Here is a 22798-nt window from a genome sequence, read left to right on the forward strand (position 1 = left end):
TTGTTTATGCAGAAATGTTTTTTAAGCCACGCTAGTGGCATGGCTCTAAAGATGGCAATGCCAGGCAGTCGGTCAACTGTTCGCTCAAAGCACTGCTGCGCCTAAACACAGCCTCACAGAGCCGCTAACATGGCTGTAGAATTTTAGTCTCGTTTCTTGGCTCCGTCCTTTAATCATCTCGTGACCCCTGACGTGTGCAACACCTAGGGAAATCCCAACATCTACCTTTTAAAGCCACTGCAATAAACACACACACACTGATCTGCCTCCTCTTTACCCACCAAATGATTTCGAGATTGGAAAATGTTTATTAAATTACTTTTGCATTCTAGTTTTGTCGCTGTCCTCCCCTCTTATTGCTCGATGGTAACACCTCACACTCTTCCTTTACTGTTACATTCATATTTGTTTTCCTTTTTCTCTGTTCAGACGATAAAGCACCTGCGGACGGCAGAGTTTAAACCCTTTGTAGTGTTTGTGAAGCCTCCTACGATTGAGAGACTGAGGGAGACCAGACAGAACGGCAGAATCTTATCAGGCAAGGACGACAAGGGATCCGCCAAGCCATTCACGGTAAGAGAACGTGACGAGAAAGTTTATTTCTCACACTGAATCAGACATTGCTCAACATATGTTGTTTACAGTTATTTAAACTGGAAATCTAGTTATTTATTAAGCTTTCTGGTCAAAAACTGTAAACATGCAATGACTGTATAAGATGTTGACATTTATATGTTGCACGAGGATCAGTCACATGAAGGATGTGGCTGGGGAACACTGAACACAGTCCACTGATGCGATGGTGTTATTCTGTACAAACACTTGGCTTTACACCTAACAGATTAGCAGCAGAAGAAATAACAGAAACACTATCTGGACGCTGTGTGTACAGTATGTGTGTGTGGGTGATGAGGTCATCCCTTACACACCTTTATCCCAGCCCTAAGGGGACGCAGATGAAACCAATTAGCCGGTGTTCAGAGCTGCTGTGAAGTTGCCGGCGGGGGGGGGGGGATGATGGTTTTCCCAGCCCCATCGGGCCGGGCGCTCGCTCGCGTGTCTCGCTGGCCTCAGGCAGCGTCAAGGCCAAGATCCAAGTCAGCAACACATCAGGGACGGCTTGATGGGACACCAGGAGGTAAGAAACATAAGGAGAGAGGGGAGCTAAGAAAGAGACAGTGCTGTCAAAGACATGGAGACTGACTGACCGCAGACTAGCAGCATGAGGAAGAAAGGGAACAGTGGAGTAGGTGATGAGGTGTGAACCGGGGCCTGCAGGTATAAATCCAACATGGTGGGGTTTAATTTATGTTTTGTCTTTCTTGAAAACATATGCAAATAACACAGACTACTGAAATTTTACATTTACCACATTTACTTTTAATATTCCCCACCTCCCGCTTACTTTCCCCTCCATTGTCCTTCAACCTCCACCCCTAGGCAAAAAAGTCAGCCAAACCGTGCCGCATATACATACCACTTAAAGTTTACAAACTTAGTTGACATAAATGACAAACAAAAAAAACTCATGAAATAATCAATGATTTACATGTAATTTAAGATTACTCATTTTATGCACAAAATCTTATCACGTTGAAAGAGAATAGGTTGCCATAACCAAATTCCATAATCATTTAAACATTTCAGTTTTACTTGTCATTGCTGATGGGATAGCCGGCAGCGAGAGACAGGGCAGTAAGCAGGGCAAAGTTCAAATACATGCACTCTGATCTGGAAGGGGATACAAACCACCTGAGATTGACCCAGTCATATATTTATTGTAAATAAATATTAATTGAGGCGTATTTTCTCCTGAAATAACACTCCAAATAAGATGCAGCTCCGAAGACGCACCGATCTGTATTATTGCTGAGTAGCAACATCAGTGTAAGCACCAGCAAACAGTATTTTGACTGACAACACAATATATCTGCCCGTAGGTGGCTGAGTGAGGAAGATGTCTGCCTATTTTGGACCCAAACCAAAATGGATCTTATCACCATCTTATTCTTACACTGACAAGCTGATATCCCGCTTTTATCTATAGTCATTATGGCGAGTCAGTACGATCGGGCTAACGGCACACGGTTGTTTGGGCTACAGCGTGCAGCCAGGTCACAGTTGAAGGTCGGCCCAGACTCAGCACATCCCATAAATATTTTACTTCACAGTCAAACTTTTAAAACCTCCATACGGACACAAAGTCAGCGTGCATTAGTCACACAGTGAAATATAATTTAGCCTCCGTCTGCTCCTCATTTCCCAGCAGGGGTCCTGAGAACAATGAGCTTTAGTAGTCAGAAACAGGAGGATTGCTAACAATCCATGCTGTTGCTGCTATTACTCACTGTCCCTTTATTAGCTTCTGCTATTCTCTCAAGTAATACAAATACACCTCTATAAAACAGTGTGACAAGGAGGCACATTTCAGCCAGGTAACAAACCAGGTTCTGTGTAAATGTTCATGTACTGTGACAGGACGTAAGCCAACTCAGATTTGCTATTAAAGGCTCTGAAAGAGAAGCTGTTGTTGGGTGAGTCGTCTCAGACATATTCTATCCACCGCCAGCTGTATTTCTCTGTCAAAGAGACACGTCTGCTTTAATGATAAAGGCTGAGGAACAATCATCTCATTGTTTCAGCAGAGCGGTCTGACTTTAGCCCCATTGTTTGCGCAGGAGACGATTCAGAGTAGGTTTTCAAAAAGGGAGCTGAAGGGTGATGTAGAAACAAGCAAAAACAGGCTGGTGTAATGCATAATTCAGATGGGAATGTGGTTAGTGCAGAAAAACTTATTTGTAAAGATCTGTTAGGTTTTTGATGATTATTTAAACAGAGAGGACAGGTGTGTTTTATTGGGCTCAGTAAAACAGGTTTCCCGATGAGAACGGGGCGTCTGTGTGTGTGGTGGTTTTAAAAGATACTACCTGAGGGTGACACGTGCTGTTTTGTGCCACTGAAGTGTTGAAAAGGTTTATAGTCCCATAAGGGGAATTTTCCCTTTTTTAGACAGAATTCACAGTAAAACGGACACAGTAAAATCACAAAAATAATAAATACAATAAAGAAAACAATAAAAAAAAAAAATAGAAGCCATAAAAACATCACTTCGATTCAAACCTGTAACACAGAGATACACCAGTGGTAAAACTAAGTGCAACGAATACTGCCATTTATCAGTGGTAGAAGTACTTAAACAGGCACAAGACACTACATCATTCCATGTGGAAATTAAGCAATCTAATGGCAGTGGGGATTAATGAGTCCCCGGTGCTTTTCTTCTCATGTTTGGCCCTCCAGAAGTGGCATCAGCTCAAACTGCCCTCTGAGGAGAGCGATCAAGCGCAGATCATTGGATGCCAAAGAATTTCCACTCGCTCCTACTTGCCCAGCTTGCCATTTGCCTCTTTTACCTTCATTATATTCATCTCTCTGCCCCTGTCTTTCATTTCATCCTATCGTATTATTTTCTTCCTCTGTTTCTTAAGTCTCTTTCCATCTCTCTACCCAGCTTGCTGTCCCTTAAGCTGCTTCCTGCTGTGATTAATGTTCTTTTACCTGGAATGGTCTAACTAGAGACACAGAGACTCACTGGTGGACATGGAAACATCATACACACAAAACAGCACACAGTCTCCCGGGTTCATTTAGTTGCCAGGACGGGTCAGAGGGGTTGTCTTCCTGGCGTTGGAGACAGTGGTCATCTGTAAGTCCCAGTCCAATAGTGGAAGTCCTGCGGGGGCTTCGGTCCAGATAACAGAGAATATAGCCCCTCTGTGGAACCCTTTCCTCCACGGGCCAACAAACCATCTAGCCTCGCTGAGCTGTCTTTTCCTCACAGCCCGTCCTCTTCCTGTCATCCTCCAAGACACGGGCTGATAAAACCATCACATCTTCCTCACAAAAGACAATAGAGAGTGAGATGGCGTGGTTTTTGTAAGGTAGATACATGCGAGACAGCCCAACAAAAAAAGCAGACAGGTCTTTTGCCGAGTGTCACAGCGAGTGAGGGTTTATATTTAGCTGCGCAGCTAATCCATTATGAAGCAGAAAACCACCAGAAACATTCTGAAGTAAGTCCTGGCTGGAAGGAGCGTCTCTAAAAATTGAGCCGTTTAGGAGTTTTTAAACTTTAACGAGGCCGTGTTTATGTGCGTACACATTGTATGCACACACTCAGCTTCATCCTGCCTCTTTGTGGGTGTGGAAGCGTGTGTGTGTGCGTGTGTGTGTGTGTGTGTCTGTGTTTGAGTTTCTGTGTATGAATGTGCATCTGTGTGTATTTATAATTGTGTGTTTGGCAAAGGGGTTTACTATAAAACCATATCTGTCCAGAAATCTAAAGTTGAGTGTTCCCAGTAAAAACATAAGGCTAAATCAGTGCAGCCACTTTAGACCTGCTGGTGCACTGAGGTCGGGATCAGCCAGAGCCCACACAGAAACCAGAAAGCCTCAGAGGGACCACCGCGGAGAGATACCTGGGCTCTTTCAGAATGCTCTATCTATGAATACAGGAGCCCCAGATAGGCAATATTTACTCCCAACCTGATAAAAATATGTTATTTGAGTATTCCTAACAGTTAGCACGTGGTTTTATTCTTTACACTGGACAGCTGATTTGCACATTTACTTGGAAAACTCTTCGCCCCCCTGGAGGACCCCTGTTTAACCCTCCATGTCAGCATGCAGCAATTTTATGCAGCTCCCTCTTCTTGTGCTGATAAGGGACACATCCTCTTTTAATGGATGTCTCACTGCCTAGAGTGCACAACAGATTTAGGCATCAAAGCTAACCCAAGCCCATAATATGTTGTGTACTAGCTCATTAATGCACCCACTTAATTAGTAAAGTATAACCTAATTTAACAGTAATTGCCCAATTCTCATGAGGCTCGAGTGGGCTCAGTCAGTTACCACAAAATCAAACACATCAGCGATGTATCAGTAGTGAGCAGGATCAGTCTAGATCAGCAAATATATATTACAACACCCTGCCTAAATAATGCAAGCATATTTATGACTTACAGACTGTGTGTAATGCAGAGTGTTTTCAAAGATGCCTTCCTATTCCCAGCCTGAGATGCTGCTAATATTTTGAAGGTTTATCGCTCGTGTTATTCAGGTTAGCTACTGTAGTTTCTGAAGCCTCGTCATTCCTTGGTACCGTCTTTTTAGCCTTTGTAGTCATCCAAGATTGAGGTCGGGATGTTACATTACGGGCGGCGGGGGGGGGGGTATGGCACTAAGAATGGCAATGTCACACTGTCGGTCCATCACTTTGGTCGTTGTTATCTGTTGTCTATAGTTTGGTATTCTTTTTGATGAGCATTACAGCCTCACACAGCCACTTGCGTGGCTGTAGACTCTTACAGTAGTTGTTTGCAATATGAGATAATAAAGACGAAATATAAAACAAGCACGGCGGCGGGACGAAGTCGTTGTTTTGCAAGTCACAAGTCCAGTATGTCTTAAGTCCTGGCTGTAAAGTTCAGAGTAACGTCCCAAGTCCTAAACTTTTGTGTATCGAGTCATTATACATTTTGTTCAGTAAATTTACTGAAATAATGAATGCTTTTCAAAATTTGTATTTATTTTATTTTATTTGCTGTTTTAGAACATTTAAAAGCAAACTGATCAGGTGTGCCTTTGTATGTTATTACTACAACAAAATTACAATCATTTGTCATTTCTGAGCGGAATGTTTTGCATGTTGCCGTCTATTTTTCGCTGACCACAGCAAATTCTTTACATCTCACCGTGATAACCCCAAGGTATCACCTGTTGTCTCTCTGCTGGCCTTCACTGCAGAACGCACCTTTCCCTCCTGCTTGTGCCATGTGATCTGCTGTTGGATTGATTGAATGAAGTACATCCATTGTTAGGAAAATAAGGAGTGGATTGGCTGCACCGTAAGCCTTCACCCCTACACCTATCCCCGGACATCGTTTTTCATCCTTGATCTTGAGGAGGATGTCAGATCATTCCAAGTCGAAACGCTAAAGTTCAAATTAAGTTGATGTTAAAGTTGAGTTGCTTTTTGATTTTATCAAATAAATTCTAAAGTCATCAGATTCATGATTTGACTCAAATGTGACTCGAGTTCACACCTTTGATTGCCCCTTCAGGTACTGTAGACCTCCAGAGCACCTCTGCCTTCGAAAAATGTTTTCACAGCTGAAGCTCAGTCTGCACCGTGTCCATTTTTGCCACTTCAACGTCAGCTCCAGTAGGTTGAGCAGGCTGTGCAGCAGGTTCACACGATCCCAGCTTGCCACAAGCTGTCATTTCTCCATCACACGCAAAATCCAGACTGGCAATGTATGTTTTACATGTCTGTGTTTGGGAAATTATGGTTATGTTTTGTCCTCTGCTTATTTTGAGGATATTTTCTTTTCTTTGTGAATTGGATAACCATGTTTATTCGATGGAGGAAATGATGAAAATTCCTTGAGGTCAGGTTGTCGTATGGAGAGGTTTTAGTGCGTGGTCTGTGCCAGGGTTCATGTGTGGCTACCATGTCTCTGTGAGGTTATAACGGGCTCCGTACTGGCCACTTTATGTTTATTTGCGTGTTCAAGGCCATGTCATTTTTGTTTACAGTATGTGAATTTATCTTCCCTCTTGTTTCCCGTGGCCAGTTTTTTTTCTCTTTGCAGCAGATAGGCAGCCTGAAATGAACTATTTGACCTTTGATTTGTGCATATATCTCCGCTTTCTGTTTTTTCACCTCTGTCTTCTTCTCTCCTCTCTGTTCTCTCGTACACTGCAGGAGGAGGACTTTCAGGAGATGGTGAGAACTGCCCAGCTGATGGAGACTCAATATGGCCATCTGTTTGAGAAGGTCATAGTCAACAATGACCTCTCAGCCGCCTTCAGCGAGCTGCGTTTGGCACTAAAGAAAGTGGAGATGGAGACTCACTGGGTTCCAGTCAGCTGGACTCACTCCTGAGATCCACACTGACTGTAAAAGGAGAAAAGGGAAGGGCTTTGACAAAAATATGCAGGTTTTTATCTTTCTGTCTGCTGTGGCTGGTGTTGGTGGGATAACGGGAATAAAACTAGACAGCGCCAGGCGGCTGTGTTGCCATACCTGGGCTGCACGGAGCTAAAAATAAGCTTTTGCCTTGGATTTAGGCCTCAGCTGTGGTCTGGATGTGGATCTCCAGGTCTGACCAGATCTGACAGGGTTGAGGCTAAGGGCGTCTGTCCAGAATATGAGTTTTGGACATTGATCTGTGTTTCAGTCTGGGTCACACAGCCATGGCCACGAGTTGGAGCTCTTCGGTCCAAACCAGAATGTGGAACGAGCCTGGACCATCACAGCACCAGCAGTCCTGCCAGCACATCAGCAACCGCGCCAACCAGAACTCTTTAGTGTGTTTATAACATTAGACCATTAGAAACCAAAGGGATTGACATATTTCTTCTTGGTGGACAACTTACATGCATATGTCTGTAAAAAAAAAAAAAAAAAAAAATACAACCTCTGAGGGGAAAAAGGGGAGAAAAGAAAATATATTTGCCTTCTGTCTTAATGTATTTTTCTTTGCTTCTATCATGCTTCCATGACTGTTACTCCAAACAAAACATTGTCAGGTACACTCTCAAGAAAGGGCAGAAAGTGTAATTTTATTTAAGATAAATTAATATATTTTCTAATATCCTCCAGTTGTGTTTTTTGCATACCTTTTATATACATATCTTGACTTTTGGAACAACCTGAGCTCAACTGTAGCCACCTCTCTGACAGATTTTTACACTAGAGGCGTCTCTTCTTTCAGTCAAGTGTTTTGATTTCATCACCCTAGTCTAGTTTTCCCCCTACAAAGCACATAGAGAGACATTTTATTTAGGTGTTATATATTCCATTTAGGAGCATTTTGAAAAGCCACCCCTCCATATGAAGGTGCCCAGCATAACAGCTTTGCCATTTAAAGTCCCAGAACTGGACACTTTGGCTGTCTGCTAGAAGAAAATGTTCACAATTGTGTTTTATTAGGGTGGAGTCTTTATTTTTATTCACATAAAAATGGCTTCAGCAAGGCTGCTAATAGAGGGTCCACAGCACACTTCCAGGATTTTAACTCAGAGAAATGCTAAGTAGCCGCTCCTGACTTTATGGGCATTAGAAGTTTATTGCTAATTTGAGTCTCCCATTCCCAGTCTAACTTTTTTTTTTTTTTTTACTGATATTTTTTCCTTTTTAAGATGGTATCATAGAGATACTTTAACTTTTGGGACATTGATTTTCAAAGCAGCTAGTCAGTAATCCTGGCTGTGTTATCATAAACAATGTTACAGCCATGGTAGATCCGTGGTTCTTTGCTGCTAATGTAGTGAAAACCCGATGAAGCAATATTTTAAACACTAGTTTGCCCTCTTATTTGCTTTCTTACCGAGAGTGAGTTGAGAGGATCGACACGACTTTCGTGTTGTTATATTACGTACGGACCTAGAGCCAAGTGGCAATTAGCTTAGCCTAGCATAAAAACTGGAAACAGTCTGGCCTAGCCTGGCTCTGTCCAAAGTTCAAAAATATGCCTACTAGCACCTCTAAAGTTGTGGTTTTATGAACTTGTCGTTTCTGTTTGTGAACAAGATATTTCTTCGTTTGTAAGCTTTAAAGGTGCTGGTACACATATTTTTTAACTTTGGATGGAGAGCCAGAGTAGTTGTTTCCCCCTGCTTCCACTCTGTGTGCTAAAATAAGCTAAGCTAATTACCTTCTGACTCTAGCGCCATATTTAACGTACAGACATTAAAATGATATTGATCTTCTCATTTAACTCTTGGCAAGAAAGCCAATAATGTTTTCCACAATGTCAAACTATTCCCATAACTATTTCTTTCTTCTTTTTTTTTTTTAACTCTGAACAATTGGCCACCATACTGTACAAATCCTCTTTGAATTTTTCTCATACACTAGCTGTATGTCCAGCTCAGGTTGCATTGCCCAAATTTCTTCATGTTCATTTATTTTACCTTTTCCACCTACTATGGTATTTATATATTTGATTTCTGTCATTTTTTTAAAAAGGGTAATATGAGTGTTTATGCTTTTTCGTAATGATAACACACATTTTAAAGGCACATAAACACCCCTCACCCCTTTACTTTGCCCCTACTTTTTATTCATTTTAATATCAGATTAAGTTCCTTTTTTATATTATTTTACTTGTTCACCTCTTTATATCTTACCCCTCTGTCATCAGTTTTATTGATCAGAATCAGATTTGTACAGTCTCCAGAAATATTTTTAATTTCTTGCTGTAAATGAAATGCTGTTTACGAAGCAAGTTGTATGAATTTACATTATTCTTAATCACTGCTACATTTTATATTAAAGAAAATCCAACTAAACTTGTATTTCCAAGGTGTTAATTAATTCACGTCTTCGACTGGGCAAAGATTGAGAGCAGTGATGTACGACGTGGAACGGTATGAGAAAAATATTCCAGTGTTTCTGGGATTTGTGCCCTTGAGTGCCATTCACGTGTAGCTTTGTTCGGTTTTGAGAAAAATATTCCAGCAACATCTTTCAGCTGCCCCACAGAAGTTCGCTCCAGAGAGCACAGTTGTGTAAACAGAGCTGACACCTTTCATCTTGTAAATGAGAGCGCTAGAGTAGTACATGTCAATCACTGGCTGTTTTTCTCACCTAAGGGCCACTACAGCTGAATTTGATTTTGACAATATCGCAGTACTTTTCCCCCACACTGCAATCGTCTTTAATTAATGAATTTTAAATTGTTATTTGGCTACCTAGTGGCTCAGCTGGCCTGTGTTTCTACAATCTGACCTGTCAAATAAAGATGAAAAGTCAGAAAAATAACCTTAAAAACTATTAAGTATTAATCTGTCTGTTAATCTGGTTTTCACACAACTCGTGTAATTGTATTCGGAAACAATTTGTTATCATCACAAGTGCATTTGTCTTAAGCAAAGTTTCCATCTACATTTAAGACAAATTTTAAACGAATTTCCAGAAAATCTGGAACAGAAAATGCAAATGAACGTGTGTTTCCATTCACTACTATAATCCCAAAATTAGAAGTTGGGCACATTAAGATAAACAGTTGGTGGCGCTAATTCTCCAGTCGGGTGCCATTAAGCCAGAAGAAGAGGACACAACGAGATGACGTAATTAAAAGTGCCAGTCAAACCTCAATTGAATGAAAACTGTGGAAAACTTGATGGAAATATGGTATTTCTGTTCATTTCATGTATTAATTTGAGGAACAGTAGTCTGTCATCCTCCACACAGATCTAATGTTTTGTTGTCATCTGCTGCTATTTTTCGTCTCTCCAGTGGAGTGGAAGCTTCAGAGGACGTTATCAAGTCATATGCTTCATGTAGATCATGATTAATGCTGTTTCCATTGCACTTTGTTGCATTTTGCTTTTACACCAACTTTTCCACTTTAGCCAAGCGTAAAACCTTTTTTGCAGTATTTTGACTTTTTTTTGGACTTCCGGTGTTTCCATTCGGGGTTTTTTTTTTATGTGCAAATTGAAAATGCGCATAAAAATAGGGGGATGGAAACACTTAGTTCTCACCTGGACATCCAGATGGAGTATGAGCTCCTAAAAGAGACGTTGAAGATTTGTTGGATCAAGGTTGAAGGAAAGGGCCTGAATCCCATGACTGCTGAAACCACCAGAGCAGTGCAGCCCAATTAAACCCCAGTGTCCTGCTACAGCTGTGTGCCAAATTACTAACTCAGATGTCACTGGACCTTTGAAAACAGTGGCTCTGTAAACGGCGGGGGGAGTCATGGGGGTGGTAAAAGGGGACTCTTGAGAAGTCCAGCCTCCAAACAGCAACCCACTGGAGGATTCAACAGGCCTCCGCTTGATGAAGTTCCAAAAAAATCCCCCTTCCATCCAAATCTGGTTGCCTAACCTTCACATTTCCTCTTTTCCACAATGCTCACTTTGATGGCTGTGTGGAGCGGGGGGGGATTTAAAGCCAAGGCAGATAAGGACAGAGTGAGGTGGAGAAGGAGGTGGCAGGGAAGGTCAGGAGGAGGTAACGGCACTCACTTAGGCCGAAGGGAGGAACTAGTTATTCCACGTCTTGCTCTCTCTTCATGTCTTTCGTCTTAATTAGGATAACAGAGTGACGGGGGAGACTCAAAGGCTGCCGGCTTTACGTACAGGAACATGCCGCTGGCCCATCATGCCCTCTGAGCTGGTTGGCAGGTTGAGTGAGTGAGTAGGTGAGTGAGCAAAGTTTTCCCCTTCCAAAAGTCATCAAGCTCAACGATCCATGTTTAGCACAAGGCAAACGCCACCCTGCGTTGTCCTGGGTAGTTTGGCGGTTAAGGGAATGCTCGCACAGGGACATTCTGGCATCGACATTCTGGAGGTTATAAGTGAGTGTAAATCGACCCCATTTCCTCTCACGTCGTAACGCCAAAGGCGGACCAGTGCTCAGGACCTTTTTACCAAGGATCTAAAGGAGTAAAGGTGTCCCCGTCTCAGACTTGAAGGAGCCAATGTAACTAGTGCCACCTCTTCTCTCTCCAGTTTTGAGTCTTGAGGTTTTTTGTCACTCCATGGTTCTACACATTATACTCAAGCTTATGTCTTTCCCGCCGTAGGCTTTTCCATGTGTTTATTTGACTCCGTCTGACTTAGGTGAGATGGGTGTCGAGCTATGTTTTGATAGCGCTCCGATTGCCCTAGAAGGGAGTGATGCTCCCTGGACTCCCAAGGCGTTTTCTGTAACAAACGATGAGAGCCTGATTCAGTGTCATCGAAGGTAGTGATGGACATACTGTTTTGCTTCTTTTTTCCTTGTCATCAGCCTGCGCCTTAAGGAGCCCACGCCATTGTCAGAGTGTTGGGAGTGCTACATCAGCCTGGATGCTGTGTTTTATTCACTTTCAACTGAGGACGACAGAAACGTGTGTTCACAGATTAGGTTTCCCATGACATGGATAACGAAGGGCCAGAAATCGGCCACATATGCCAAGGTACTTTAGATGAATGATGATGTAATACTGAAAAATACTATGTGTGCACTCGTAGGTCTGTGTATATGATGAAGAAACAGAACAGTAAATGGCATTGCCCTACAGTAAGAAGTAGCAAAAAAAAGAGATGCTTCCATAAATCTTCATATAGTTGTATAAGTCTGCCTGCCGCCCCTGACTGATTTCAGATAACAAATCCCTCTTCCTCTTTATTCATCCTTCCCCGTCATGCCTTGAGGAGTGAGCTGCCGTGTGAGTAAAGGCCAAGCAATGGCTTCCCCAGCTCAGACATGAACACTGGCGCTCACCAAATCAAAGACCTGCTCTCCATCTATTCCCCTTTCAGTCCGACGACTATAATAGTTAGGACTCTGAGGATTTATAGTAAGTAAAGTTAAGCTTTTATCTCAGACCCTGGAGATTAATGTTGCATTGCAGTAAGGTCTCATGAATTGCTCTCTTTCTTGCCCTTTTGATTTATTTTCATGTCCATAAATCCATGCATTAACTGAAACCATTGTTTAGGAGATGAGGGCCAGAGCCAGACACACAGGGCAGAGGCAGGAGGAGAAGTGGGCCGAGCAGACGAACAAGGGGGATTAAGTTGTGGAAAAGTCAGAAAGCCTGTCCTGTTCTGGGCCCAGCGACATGTCATAGGGGTTCCTACAACATCCCCCTGACGCATTTCGGAAACCATTAAAGCGAAACGTCTGTCTCGCGTTACAATATACACTGCAATCATTTTGATTTACTGTGTTAAAATTACAGTGTCAGGGCCAATATCCAGAACGGGGCTCAATGTGATAAGTCCTGCCTTTGTAACCAGACAAACTGTACATCATAAGCGTCAGAGGCAGGGCAAGACGGAGGGGAGATTTCTCATCTTTTCATAAGAGCTTGTCTTGAATGAGCCGTTCTTTCTGAGTCTCTTGCTTCTCTTTCTCCGGCATTCTGCTATCCTGCCTTTGCCCAGCCTTTCATGTGGTGACTCAGTCCATCACCATGTCTTTACCGTAGGAGCCAGCCAGTGATGCCGCTCTGTTTTCCTCATCCCGGGGTAAATGCCCTTGACCATAGGGAGACTATTCTGTAGACTAATGGGGATTCTGGCCAGGAGCTTCTGCCCACCATGTCTCCTCAGCCCAATTAGCCTCACCATTACCTCATGTCTGTAGGCAAAGGTCTTCAGGGCATGTTACCTTGAGCTGTGTTTCTCAATTACAGAACTTTAGGAACCGGAGGGTGGGGAGCGAGGAGTGAACAGGGGATGCCCTTCATTCCTCCCCGCCTTTTCATCCTGATGAGAATGTGTGGAAATCATAACAACACGCTCAGTCTAATATAGCGTCTGTGTGTGTGTTTGAAAATGAGACCAAGGGGTAAAAGTTCATCCGGAGGGTCCAGGAGCGCTGAAAATTCCTCTGACACATGTGGAGCTAAAGCAGGGTACAGGGGCCGAGGTTGCACAAAGGCATTGACTATGTTAGAGGAGTTCGGAGCTGTCCACCTGTATTTTCTTAAACTTTCTCTGTGGCCTTCCCCTGAGTCTTGTTGGCCTCTATCGAAGCAGTTTTAATTACACTGACTCTGAACTGTCATCTTTAAAGTTGGAGCACTCTGGAGGTCAGGACTTTTCTTGTGTGCGCTGCAAATTAGTCTCAACACTGCCATGATTTCCGCTAGTTAGGGTGAGTGAGAAAAAGCAAAAAAATATCACTGCTTTCCAAATGTGTCTGTTTTCATTGCAACGAAGCATTCTTTTAATAGTCTGTATTATCCTGATTTCCAGCAGCGTTGTCATCTGAACAACTTCGTGCGACTTTGTAAAACCCAATACATGCAAATGTAAGTAGCAAAACAGTGTTTCTCCATCTTCCAAACCATACACCACCCAAATGGAATGTAGCAGTGTGTCCAGCTGGGGTATGAGAGCCCAGCAGCAGTAGCCATGCTGACCCTGTGTAATGACGGTAAGTGGATTACAAGGAGGCCCTGGTCACTGGTCATTAATATTGAGTCCACTAGAGTTACCTCCATGTGGCAGCAGCTACACCACAGGGACTGAGCCCAGGACCTCCAAGATACCTGAGATGCTCATTGCTCCGTGCAGGGCCTCAGATGAGCTGACAGCCTAACTGAAGGAAAGAGAAAGAGAAAGAGAGATCAGTGATGACATTTTCTGTTTTTGGATGAAGGTTTGAATATTGACTGTAGTATAGCCCTATCTGTGATGACCTCACCACCACAGAATGGATTTTTGTACGTGGTGCTCTCAGCATTGCTAAAAAATAAATAAAAAAGTTAGTACTGTAACATCTCTTTCCAGAAACAGTGCCCCACTGAGGCTCGGTCACACCAACATTGAGAATGGCAAGATTATGTGGCGAGATCAATTCATTTCAATTGAATCGTTGCAATCAGTGGATTTGCTCGCAGAGTGTAAGTTAATCCAAGCGTCAAGTTGAACTTTGACAAAGGAATTTTCAGTGTTGACCTATGGCAAACTCGCATGACAGTGCCAACGTTTAAGGGAACAGCGAGCCAGCTTAATATTCATGTTGCACCTTTCATTTTTATTTAACCCGCCTTTGTCCTTTGTCCCTCCTTTGAGTATAAACTGCTCCCCAAAAGAGGCATGGTTTTTTTGACAGTTATGAGACAGCGTCCTTTGAATAAACTCCGTGAACCTAATTTACCGTTAGTGACGAGCTTGCTAACAGACAGTGCAGCTCCCCAGCTACAGAAGCTCACCAACAAGCCCTGTGAGTAGTCACTAGGTCAATGTACTCTGGAGAATAGACAGAACATGCTGTAGCAGAAACCTCAGAGACAGATATCTCAAAATCTGGACAAATAAAGCCAAACTACCTGCACCTGTAGTTGACAGTGTCAAAAAGACATGTACAGAGTAACAAGTGGTGAACTTATTGTGGCGTAGCTGCTCTGAGGCTTTCACCATTCTACAGTAAGTTACATCTACATGAGATCATATCACCTCTACTTTACCCTATGCTAATGGCTACGCTAATGGCATATTAGTCATTAGTTAATTAGTCGTATAAATCAATTGTTTTTTGTGATTTATTCTATATTTAATAGCTGGTCCTTTGTGCAGTTGTGCAACCTTTATAACTTAAGATGATTGCCAAATGTAACATGAAATACATACAGTCTGTGGTCTTGACGGTATAGAGGACATATTTGAGCTAACAGGAGGAAAATGTTGGTTTCCCCATAGAAATGTGAAGACATAAGTTTGATTTCACATACTGTAGAAACATCAGGCTACACATCACCACATAATGAATCTCTGCATTTAAGAAAACATGTACATTTAACGAGCCGAGCCCATGGAACCCTAGAGGTTGATAGAATGTATATCTTTTCGCTGATGTGGGATCCCGCTGCACGCAAAGACCTTGTAACAGACATGTAGACAGATCGCGTTGTTATGGCCATGTTTTGGGAAACATGGTGACATCTTAGGAGCTCTTCACATCTCTGGATCAACACCGTGCGGGGCTGACAGGGGCTCAACCCTGATCGTGACAATCGCAGATGTATCGCTCAGCTTGTTCCCAGAGCCTAAACGCCGAGGCCTGGCCAGTGAACCTACACACTCCACACACCATGTTTTGACACGTTGTCATCCTTTTTTTTTCGGATGGCTAGGTATGAGGAAGAGCACCGGATGGCTGCATATACACCCACTGTGTGCTGTTTGTGTTTCTAATCAAGTACTCGCCCAGCCTTGATGGTCCGCCCGCCCACCTGGGAGGTATGATGGGAACTCACGTGATCCAAGGGAAGGACAAAAAAAAAAAACAAACAAAATCAAGGCGGAAATATTTTAAAGGGGACCAAATGAGAGAGGGGAGAGAGACTCTCTTCTTTACAAAGGAAGAATAACAAGAAGCAGTGTGATTTTGTAATGGGTCATGTCCCTTTACGAGGTGACGTAATTTCCAATAAAGAGCCATAGGTCCAGTGAGGATTCCAATATATTATGTGTTGAGCAGACAGGAGACTGGGCTACCAGGCCCTGTCAAGGCCAGACCTGGTAGACGGAGGACAGATCTGTAAAAAGGTCTGTTCCACACAACACGTTAAACTGTCAAAGCCCTCGTGACTCACATGAAACCATGTGACAGGGCCCTAAGACAAACAAACCATAAAGCGGTTCACCTTTGCCAACTAATAACAGTTAGTTTTACACTCATGTGTGATGACTTTCGGAACTCTGAGGCGTTTTTGAGGAAACACAGCATTAGGTCAAAAAAAAAAAGAAATGGCAGCAGAAAGGGGCATCTGACAAAAAGAAAGAGATGCTTAGGGCCTTGTTAGTCAAAATCCAGAGGCGGGAGAGCAGACGGGAGTTCTTCCCAGCAGTCCGCTGGAGCCTGTGTGTCATGTGTTAGCAGGTGTTGATGGCGGGGAGTGGTGCTGCAGTGGCCTGGGGAGCAGTTGAGTTCTTGGCTGCAGACAACAGGCCCTAATGAGTGATGCTCCACAGGGGCTGGTGTACAGCCAGCCAGAGGTTGAGAGAATGGAGCGCCCCTTTAACTGAAGCCATCTGAAAGGAGGAAATGCCCACAGTCCAAAGTCTGGCTGCCTGGCACTCTGACCGCTCTGCAGCCCTCCAGAGAGGCTAGCGCCGCAAGGCCAAGCCTAACCCCCACGTCCACCCCACAACCCCCCCCCCCCCCAGTCTGTGTAGCAGAGCAGCAGTGGAGCTCACATGCAGGCCACAGACAGACTGATTAGTCCTCTGAGCTTTGTGATTAGACTACATTGTTAACATTGGAACAGCACAGACTTGCCTTTTCTTTGGGTTGTTGAAAACCTGTACAGAAACATATTGTATTTCTAAAATTCTTAAGCTTCAGACTGGTTAGTGGGATACTCCCTAAGTGCAACTGTCCTTTTCTTTGAGCGCTGGAAAGGCTACTGTTTGGGAACAATAGGCAAGTCATAGCGATAACCTATGCCTGTTGCATTATATATGCTGTCATGTATAAATTGTGCTTGTAGACTATGTGACTTTTAGTGTACATTTTTATTACTATTACCTAGACTTTATCTACTGATACTACTGGCAACAACTTAAAAATGAGTAAAAAAAAAAAAATACAAATTTGTGAATGAACAAAATATTATCTTAAAATCGCAACTCCTTGGCAAAAGCTCAAACGAAACAAATGTCTCACGCAGCGGACTTGCATCAGTCTATATTTGATTAATTACTGGCTTTTTTAGAGTTGAATGTGTTTTACTGTTTGCCAATTGTTTTTTTTTTTGTTTCCCTGTAAAACACTTCCTGTGTAGTAACAGCTCCACAGAAATAAAACATGATATTTCATATGGTCAACGTCTATGTTATCTCTCCATAAATGACTCCTGGGTTAACCAAAGACTGTTGATAGCCGTCAGTCATGTACAATGACACAGCAGACCACCCTGGCAGCCAGCTGATGCTGAACTCACTACATCCTCCTGCTGTGGCTGCCTGTTAATCACAGTAAGGGGTTGGCTGAGGCACACGAGGAAAAGGCCAAGTGACAGGCAGGCATGTTATGGAATTCAGCATGGTGCAACTCAACTCAACTTCAGACAGGTTTCATAGTGGCTCCCAAACCTAAACATTCACACTTGACAGAAATTGGCATCAAAATGAAGTTTCCTTCCACCTTGTAAAACCGATACACTCAACATACACACATCGAAACATGCTCAAGATCAGCGGTCTCAAACCTGGGGTTCGGGACTCCCCCAGGATGTTACAATATGATTACTGAAGTGAGAAACAAAGACAAAAAATGCTGCTACACAAAATTAAACGAAAAGTTCGACATTTTGGAAAATACGTAAATTTACACTCTTGCTGAGAGTGAGATGAGAAGATTGATATCACGCTCATGTAGTACTATAGAGCTGTGAAGCAGTTAGCTTAGCTTAGCTTAAAGACTGGAAGCAGGGTGAAACAGCTGACCTGGCTCTGTCCAAATGTAACCAGATTTGTCTACTAGCACCTCTGAAGCTCAGTGAAACAGTGTATAGTTTGTTTAATTCGCACACAAACACAAATGTAATGACACGTATGTGTTGATGTACGCGGTCAGTGTCAAGCTCACTGCATACATTGCATTTCCTGTGACTACTTCATAATAAAAGCTTTTAATGTGAAGCTACAGCAGTAGGAAATGTTTGGTTTGCATTAGCAGTAACTTAATACAGCATTTTTCCCGGGAATGTCGCCACGGATACCCAGTTTGTAATACTGCAAATATATAAATATTGCAATACTTTCATCAGTGGGCCATAGGCTCAGTCACCATTATGTTACCTCATTCTGCGATAGATAGTGACTTAACAGATATTTATTTAATTGAAAATCTTCAAGATTATAACTTTAAACAAACAAAATACATGTTATTTATAGTGTCATTTAGAGGTTTTAGTAGCCATCGTTTTAAACTTTGGACAAAGCCAGGCTTACCGTTTGCCTTTAGCTACATCCAGTCTTTATGCTAAGCTAAGCTAATCACCCCTGGCTCTAGCTCCACATTTAACACACAGACACATAAATGTTGTAGTGGTCTTCTAATCCAACCCTCAACAAGGCAGTGAATAAGCATGATCCCCAAAACAATTACTTAAATTTCAAATCGTTTTCTTTTCCCCATATAATTTGATCTTTTCAGGCCTCTAAAAATGAATGCATGGAAGCAAGGTGAAAAGGGTGGATTATACTTTGATTGAACTGCTCACAATTCATTGACCTACAACCTGTGACATGTCATAAGTAAATATTGCTTTCTATTAAGGGGCCATAAGCAAAACATTTGGGAATCACCGCTTTAGATTATATCTTTATTACAGAACAAAAAATGATGCAATGGCAGTGCAAATACCACCATCACTACTATTGCACCACCACTACTGCGAATACAAATGCTCATCCAAAAAAGGGAAGAAATGAGAGTTAAAGTTTAAACTTACTTCAATTGGATTGCTTAAGAATAACAAAAGAATAACCAAGACTATACAGAGCACTGACAGAGGTGTACTGTTCTGTGCTCAAAATAAATTATGTGATGAACAACAGAGTTGTCTCCAGGCAAAGTCCCCTCTAAATTATATTTGTCTGTTCACAGGGAAGTCTCTCTTTTCTTTTTGTGCCTTTCACGAGGATGTCTCATTATTTCCAAGGAGCAGTATCCCTCTCTCTTTTTCTGATTGGCCTGGCGGCGCCAACGCTGGAGCTGCACCAACATAAAGGTCTCAAGCAGCACCTCCTCTCTAATGATGGGAGGACAGACGACCAGCCTCTTCTCTCATTCACCTCTCACTACACTTAACGTGTCACCCTCTTCGCCTGTTCTCACCCTCTCTCTTCCCTTCCCCACCTTTTCCATTTCCATCTAACCACTCAACATCTATCTTCATCTCAGTCCGCTCTTTTCATCCACGTGTTCTTCTTCACTCCCTTTCCAAAAACAGGCCTATCACTCACTCCTCTCCCCTCTCTCCTGGCTTTTTATTACCTCTTGCCTTGCCCGCTCTCTCCTCTCCTGTTCTTAGCTGCTACCTCTGCTCTCCCTTCATCCTGAGACAGGGGAGGGAAGGAACAAAGGGCCCCTGATGTCTTCCTGGAGAGGTTATAAAGCAAAAGTCAAATTGCATTAGAGCTCTCCGAGCATTAGCGAGTGAGGCACTGCCAAACGTGGACGGCCTCTCAGACCGCACTTTCAAAATAATAATTACACTCTAAGAGATGGAGCGAGGGAGACAGAGGAGCAAGGAGGTGAAGGGAAGAGGAAAGAAAGAGAGGGAAGATCTGTGTTTTTATTTAAGCGTGCTGAACGTCTTGAAAGAGTAGAACCAGCTGCTATCTCCGGGCGAGGAGAAGGGGGAGCGGAGGCAACGCGAGCAGTCTAGCAGAACAGATTTTGCAAGCTCAAGGGTATTTAGAGGCCTTTATCTGGTAAACAGGTCAAGGTGGGGCCAACATATCCTCACATGAACCAGACAAAAGACAGCTTTTCCGTTTGCTTTTTTAAGTAATTGTTTGGGCATTATTGCCATTATTTTGACAGCGGACAGTAAAGAGGTGACAGGAAATGAGGGAAGAAAGAGGAGGAATGACCCTAACCCTAACCCTGACGTAACAAAAGGTCCCTGACCGATCTTGAACCGGGAATGTTGCTATTACTGTACATGGTCAGCGTCTATAACCCCAAGGCCAGCAGTACCAATGCCGGATTACTTATCAGGCAGTGTGGGGCCCAGACCTAACCCCAAAGAGCCCAAAAAGCCCAGTTTCACTGCAGGTCAATTGATTTTGGTAATTTGATTAATTGCGAATTTGCACGACTTGAGTGAAATTTCAACTAAAGTGGCTCCTAATCTTGTGGTCCTGTCTTGCAGAGAGGCCCTCTAGAAATCTAGTTTTAACATTATTATTTTTTAATTTTATATTGTGCTCAAACTAACACACACTGAAACTGACACACAGAGAATATTGGGCCAGGTAGTATTATTCCTACTAGGCTTGGGTCGATTGTCAATTTAATTGAGACTTGACGATGGATTGAATCAATGGGCAATGCCTATCTCGCTGCAATGCTCTGCGATTTATTTATTTATTTAGCTTGGGCCAGAAAAACACTGCCATGGTGAATTATAAGGTGTGTGTACATGTACATACGTAAACAAACCATTCTTTTTCTCTTGCATACTGTATTTTATTTAAATGAATTCTGTCTGTAGCCTACCATGCATTTACAATGTGATGCGTCTTTTACCTAGCAGCGCTACGGCTGCACAATTTTTCGGGGGCCGGGCAGAACAGATCGTTCTGAAACAGAGCTCAGAAGTGCCGTAAAAGCTTGTCTCCTTATTGTAGGCTGATAAACAACCACATATGTGCGCAGCGAGTGTGTGGTTGAGTACAAGTGAGAGAGAGCGAGGGGCAGAAAAGTGATGGTGAATGGAGGAGAGAGGAAAAGGTTAGCAGTAAAAAAGTCAATTGCCAATGGCTAGGGGGCTCGATTGGTCGATGCAGTTGTGCACATGATGACGCAAGCCTAATTCCAACACTGGAGTACGGTTTTGGTTTTTGGGTCTTTGCGTGAACAGGGTACATACACAAAATGCAAAGTGTGGGTGGGGGGGGCCAATTTGTGCCTGAGGTCTCCCTAACAAGTCAATCAGCCCATGCAGGATGGGTTTGCTCCAAATGTCAAAAAACAAAACAAAAAAACTACTCTGTAGTATTACAAATAACACTATTTCCCCTTTAAATCATGTCTTGGCCTCATCAGTGAGCATCTGTGTGCCTTGTCTAACAGTGAACTTAAGGTTATTGATATTTAGTATTACCTATTTCCTAGTGTGTGATTCTCTAGGTGGTGTAGTTGGTCATTCTCATCTTCCCCACAGTATCTCCCCATAAAAGATCTCCAGTTTAACTCCCCCCTCGCCACATTAGAATCAGAATCAGCTTTATTGGCCAGGTATGTGTACACATAAAAGGAATTGACTACGGTTTTCATTGCTCTCAATGTACATTCACAGAAATAGACAAATATAGCTAAAAACAAGGACAACAAGCTCAACAAGGTAAACAAACATTAAGCTACTGTGTGCAAGATATAGATATATTTTGTGCAAAAAAAACCCCAACAGTTAACATTTGTAAACAGTAAGACAATTAGTGCAATGGTGCGGAGTGCGATTGGTGCTGAAATAAATATGATTAATGTAACAGGTTGCTTTATATACATGAGGAAGGTGGACATGACAGTATATATAGTATGCATGGATTTAAAAAGTGAGGATAATTACATAAACAATGAGATAAATGTACAGGTATGGATGTTTGTGTCAGGGGTTATTAACAGGGATTGTTCCTGACACTATGTGACTGGTGTTAAGTGTTTGGCGTACAGTGCTGTGTAGCACCTACCAGAGGGGAGAAGGTGGAACAGGTTGTGTCCAGGCTGTGATGGATCTGCAGAGATGTTTCCTGACTCTCGACCTGTATAAGTCCTGAATGGAGGGCAGGTCGGCACCAATGATCTTTTCTGCAGTCCGGACTGTCTGTTGTAGTCTGTTCCTGTTCGGTGGCCGATCCAAACCAGACAGTGATGGATGTGCGGAGCACAGACTGAATTATTGCAGAGTAGAACTGGATCAGCCTCTCCTGAGGCAGGCTGAACTTCCTGAGCTGGCGCAGGAAGTACATCCTCTGCTGGGCCTTTTTGATGATGGTGTCGATAATGGCCGCCCATTTTAGGTCTCGGGAGATTGTGGATCCCAGAAACCTGAAGGCTTCCACAGCAGACACTGTGTTGTTGGATATGGTGATGGGGGGGCAGTGTTGGGGGTGCATTCTCCTGAAGTCCACTGTCATCTCCACAGTTTTGAGAGTGTTCAGCTCCAGGTTGTTCTGACCGCACCAGCTGTTCAGCCTCCCGTCTCTATGCAGACTCGTCACCGTCCCGGATGAGGCCGATGACCGTTGTGTCGTCTGCAAACTTCAGGAGTTTCACAGATGGGTCTCCTGACGTGCAGTCATTGGTGTAGAGGAATAAGAGCAGCGGGGAGAGCACACACCCATGGGGGGCGCCAGTGTTGATTGTCTGGGTGCTGAATGTGTGTGTCTGCTGCCTCCGGTCTGTCAGGAAGTTTGTGACAGGTGGGGGAATTACCTAGGAACTCTGCCGCAGGGTTTTTGCTTGAAGGCGTGGCGCTTTAACCAGCTACTTGGCATTAAGTATTTTATATTTGGCCAGTTGGTTCCCATTGGCCAGTACAGA

At 43.1% G+C, this 22798-nt stretch overlaps 1 protein-coding gene across 5 annotated transcripts in view; it reads left to right on the plus strand.

Annotated features, from left to right (window-relative positions):
- Positions 1 to 9360, plus strand: part of mpp7a (MAGUK p55 scaffold protein 7a) — a 151008-nt gene extending 141648 nt beyond the window's left edge. For all 5 annotated transcript variants that reach the window (XM_044175977.1, XM_044175979.1, XM_044175978.1 and 2 more), the window contains 2 exons: positions 430 to 573; positions 6770 to 9360. In XM_044175977.1, coding sequence (XP_044031912.1) covers positions 430 to 573; positions 6770 to 6949 — 324 coding nt within the window. In that variant the 3' untranslated portion in view covers positions 6950 to 9360. The remainder of the gene's footprint in view (positions 1 to 429; positions 574 to 6769) is intronic.
- The last annotated feature ends 13438 nt before the right edge of the window (positions 9361 to 22798 follow it).

This window comes from Siniperca chuatsi, linkage group LG19, assembly GCF_020085105.1.
Source record: "Siniperca chuatsi isolate FFG_IHB_CAS linkage group LG19, ASM2008510v1, whole genome shotgun sequence".
Taxonomy (NCBI): Eukaryota; Metazoa; Chordata; class Actinopteri; order Centrarchiformes; family Sinipercidae; genus Siniperca; species Siniperca chuatsi.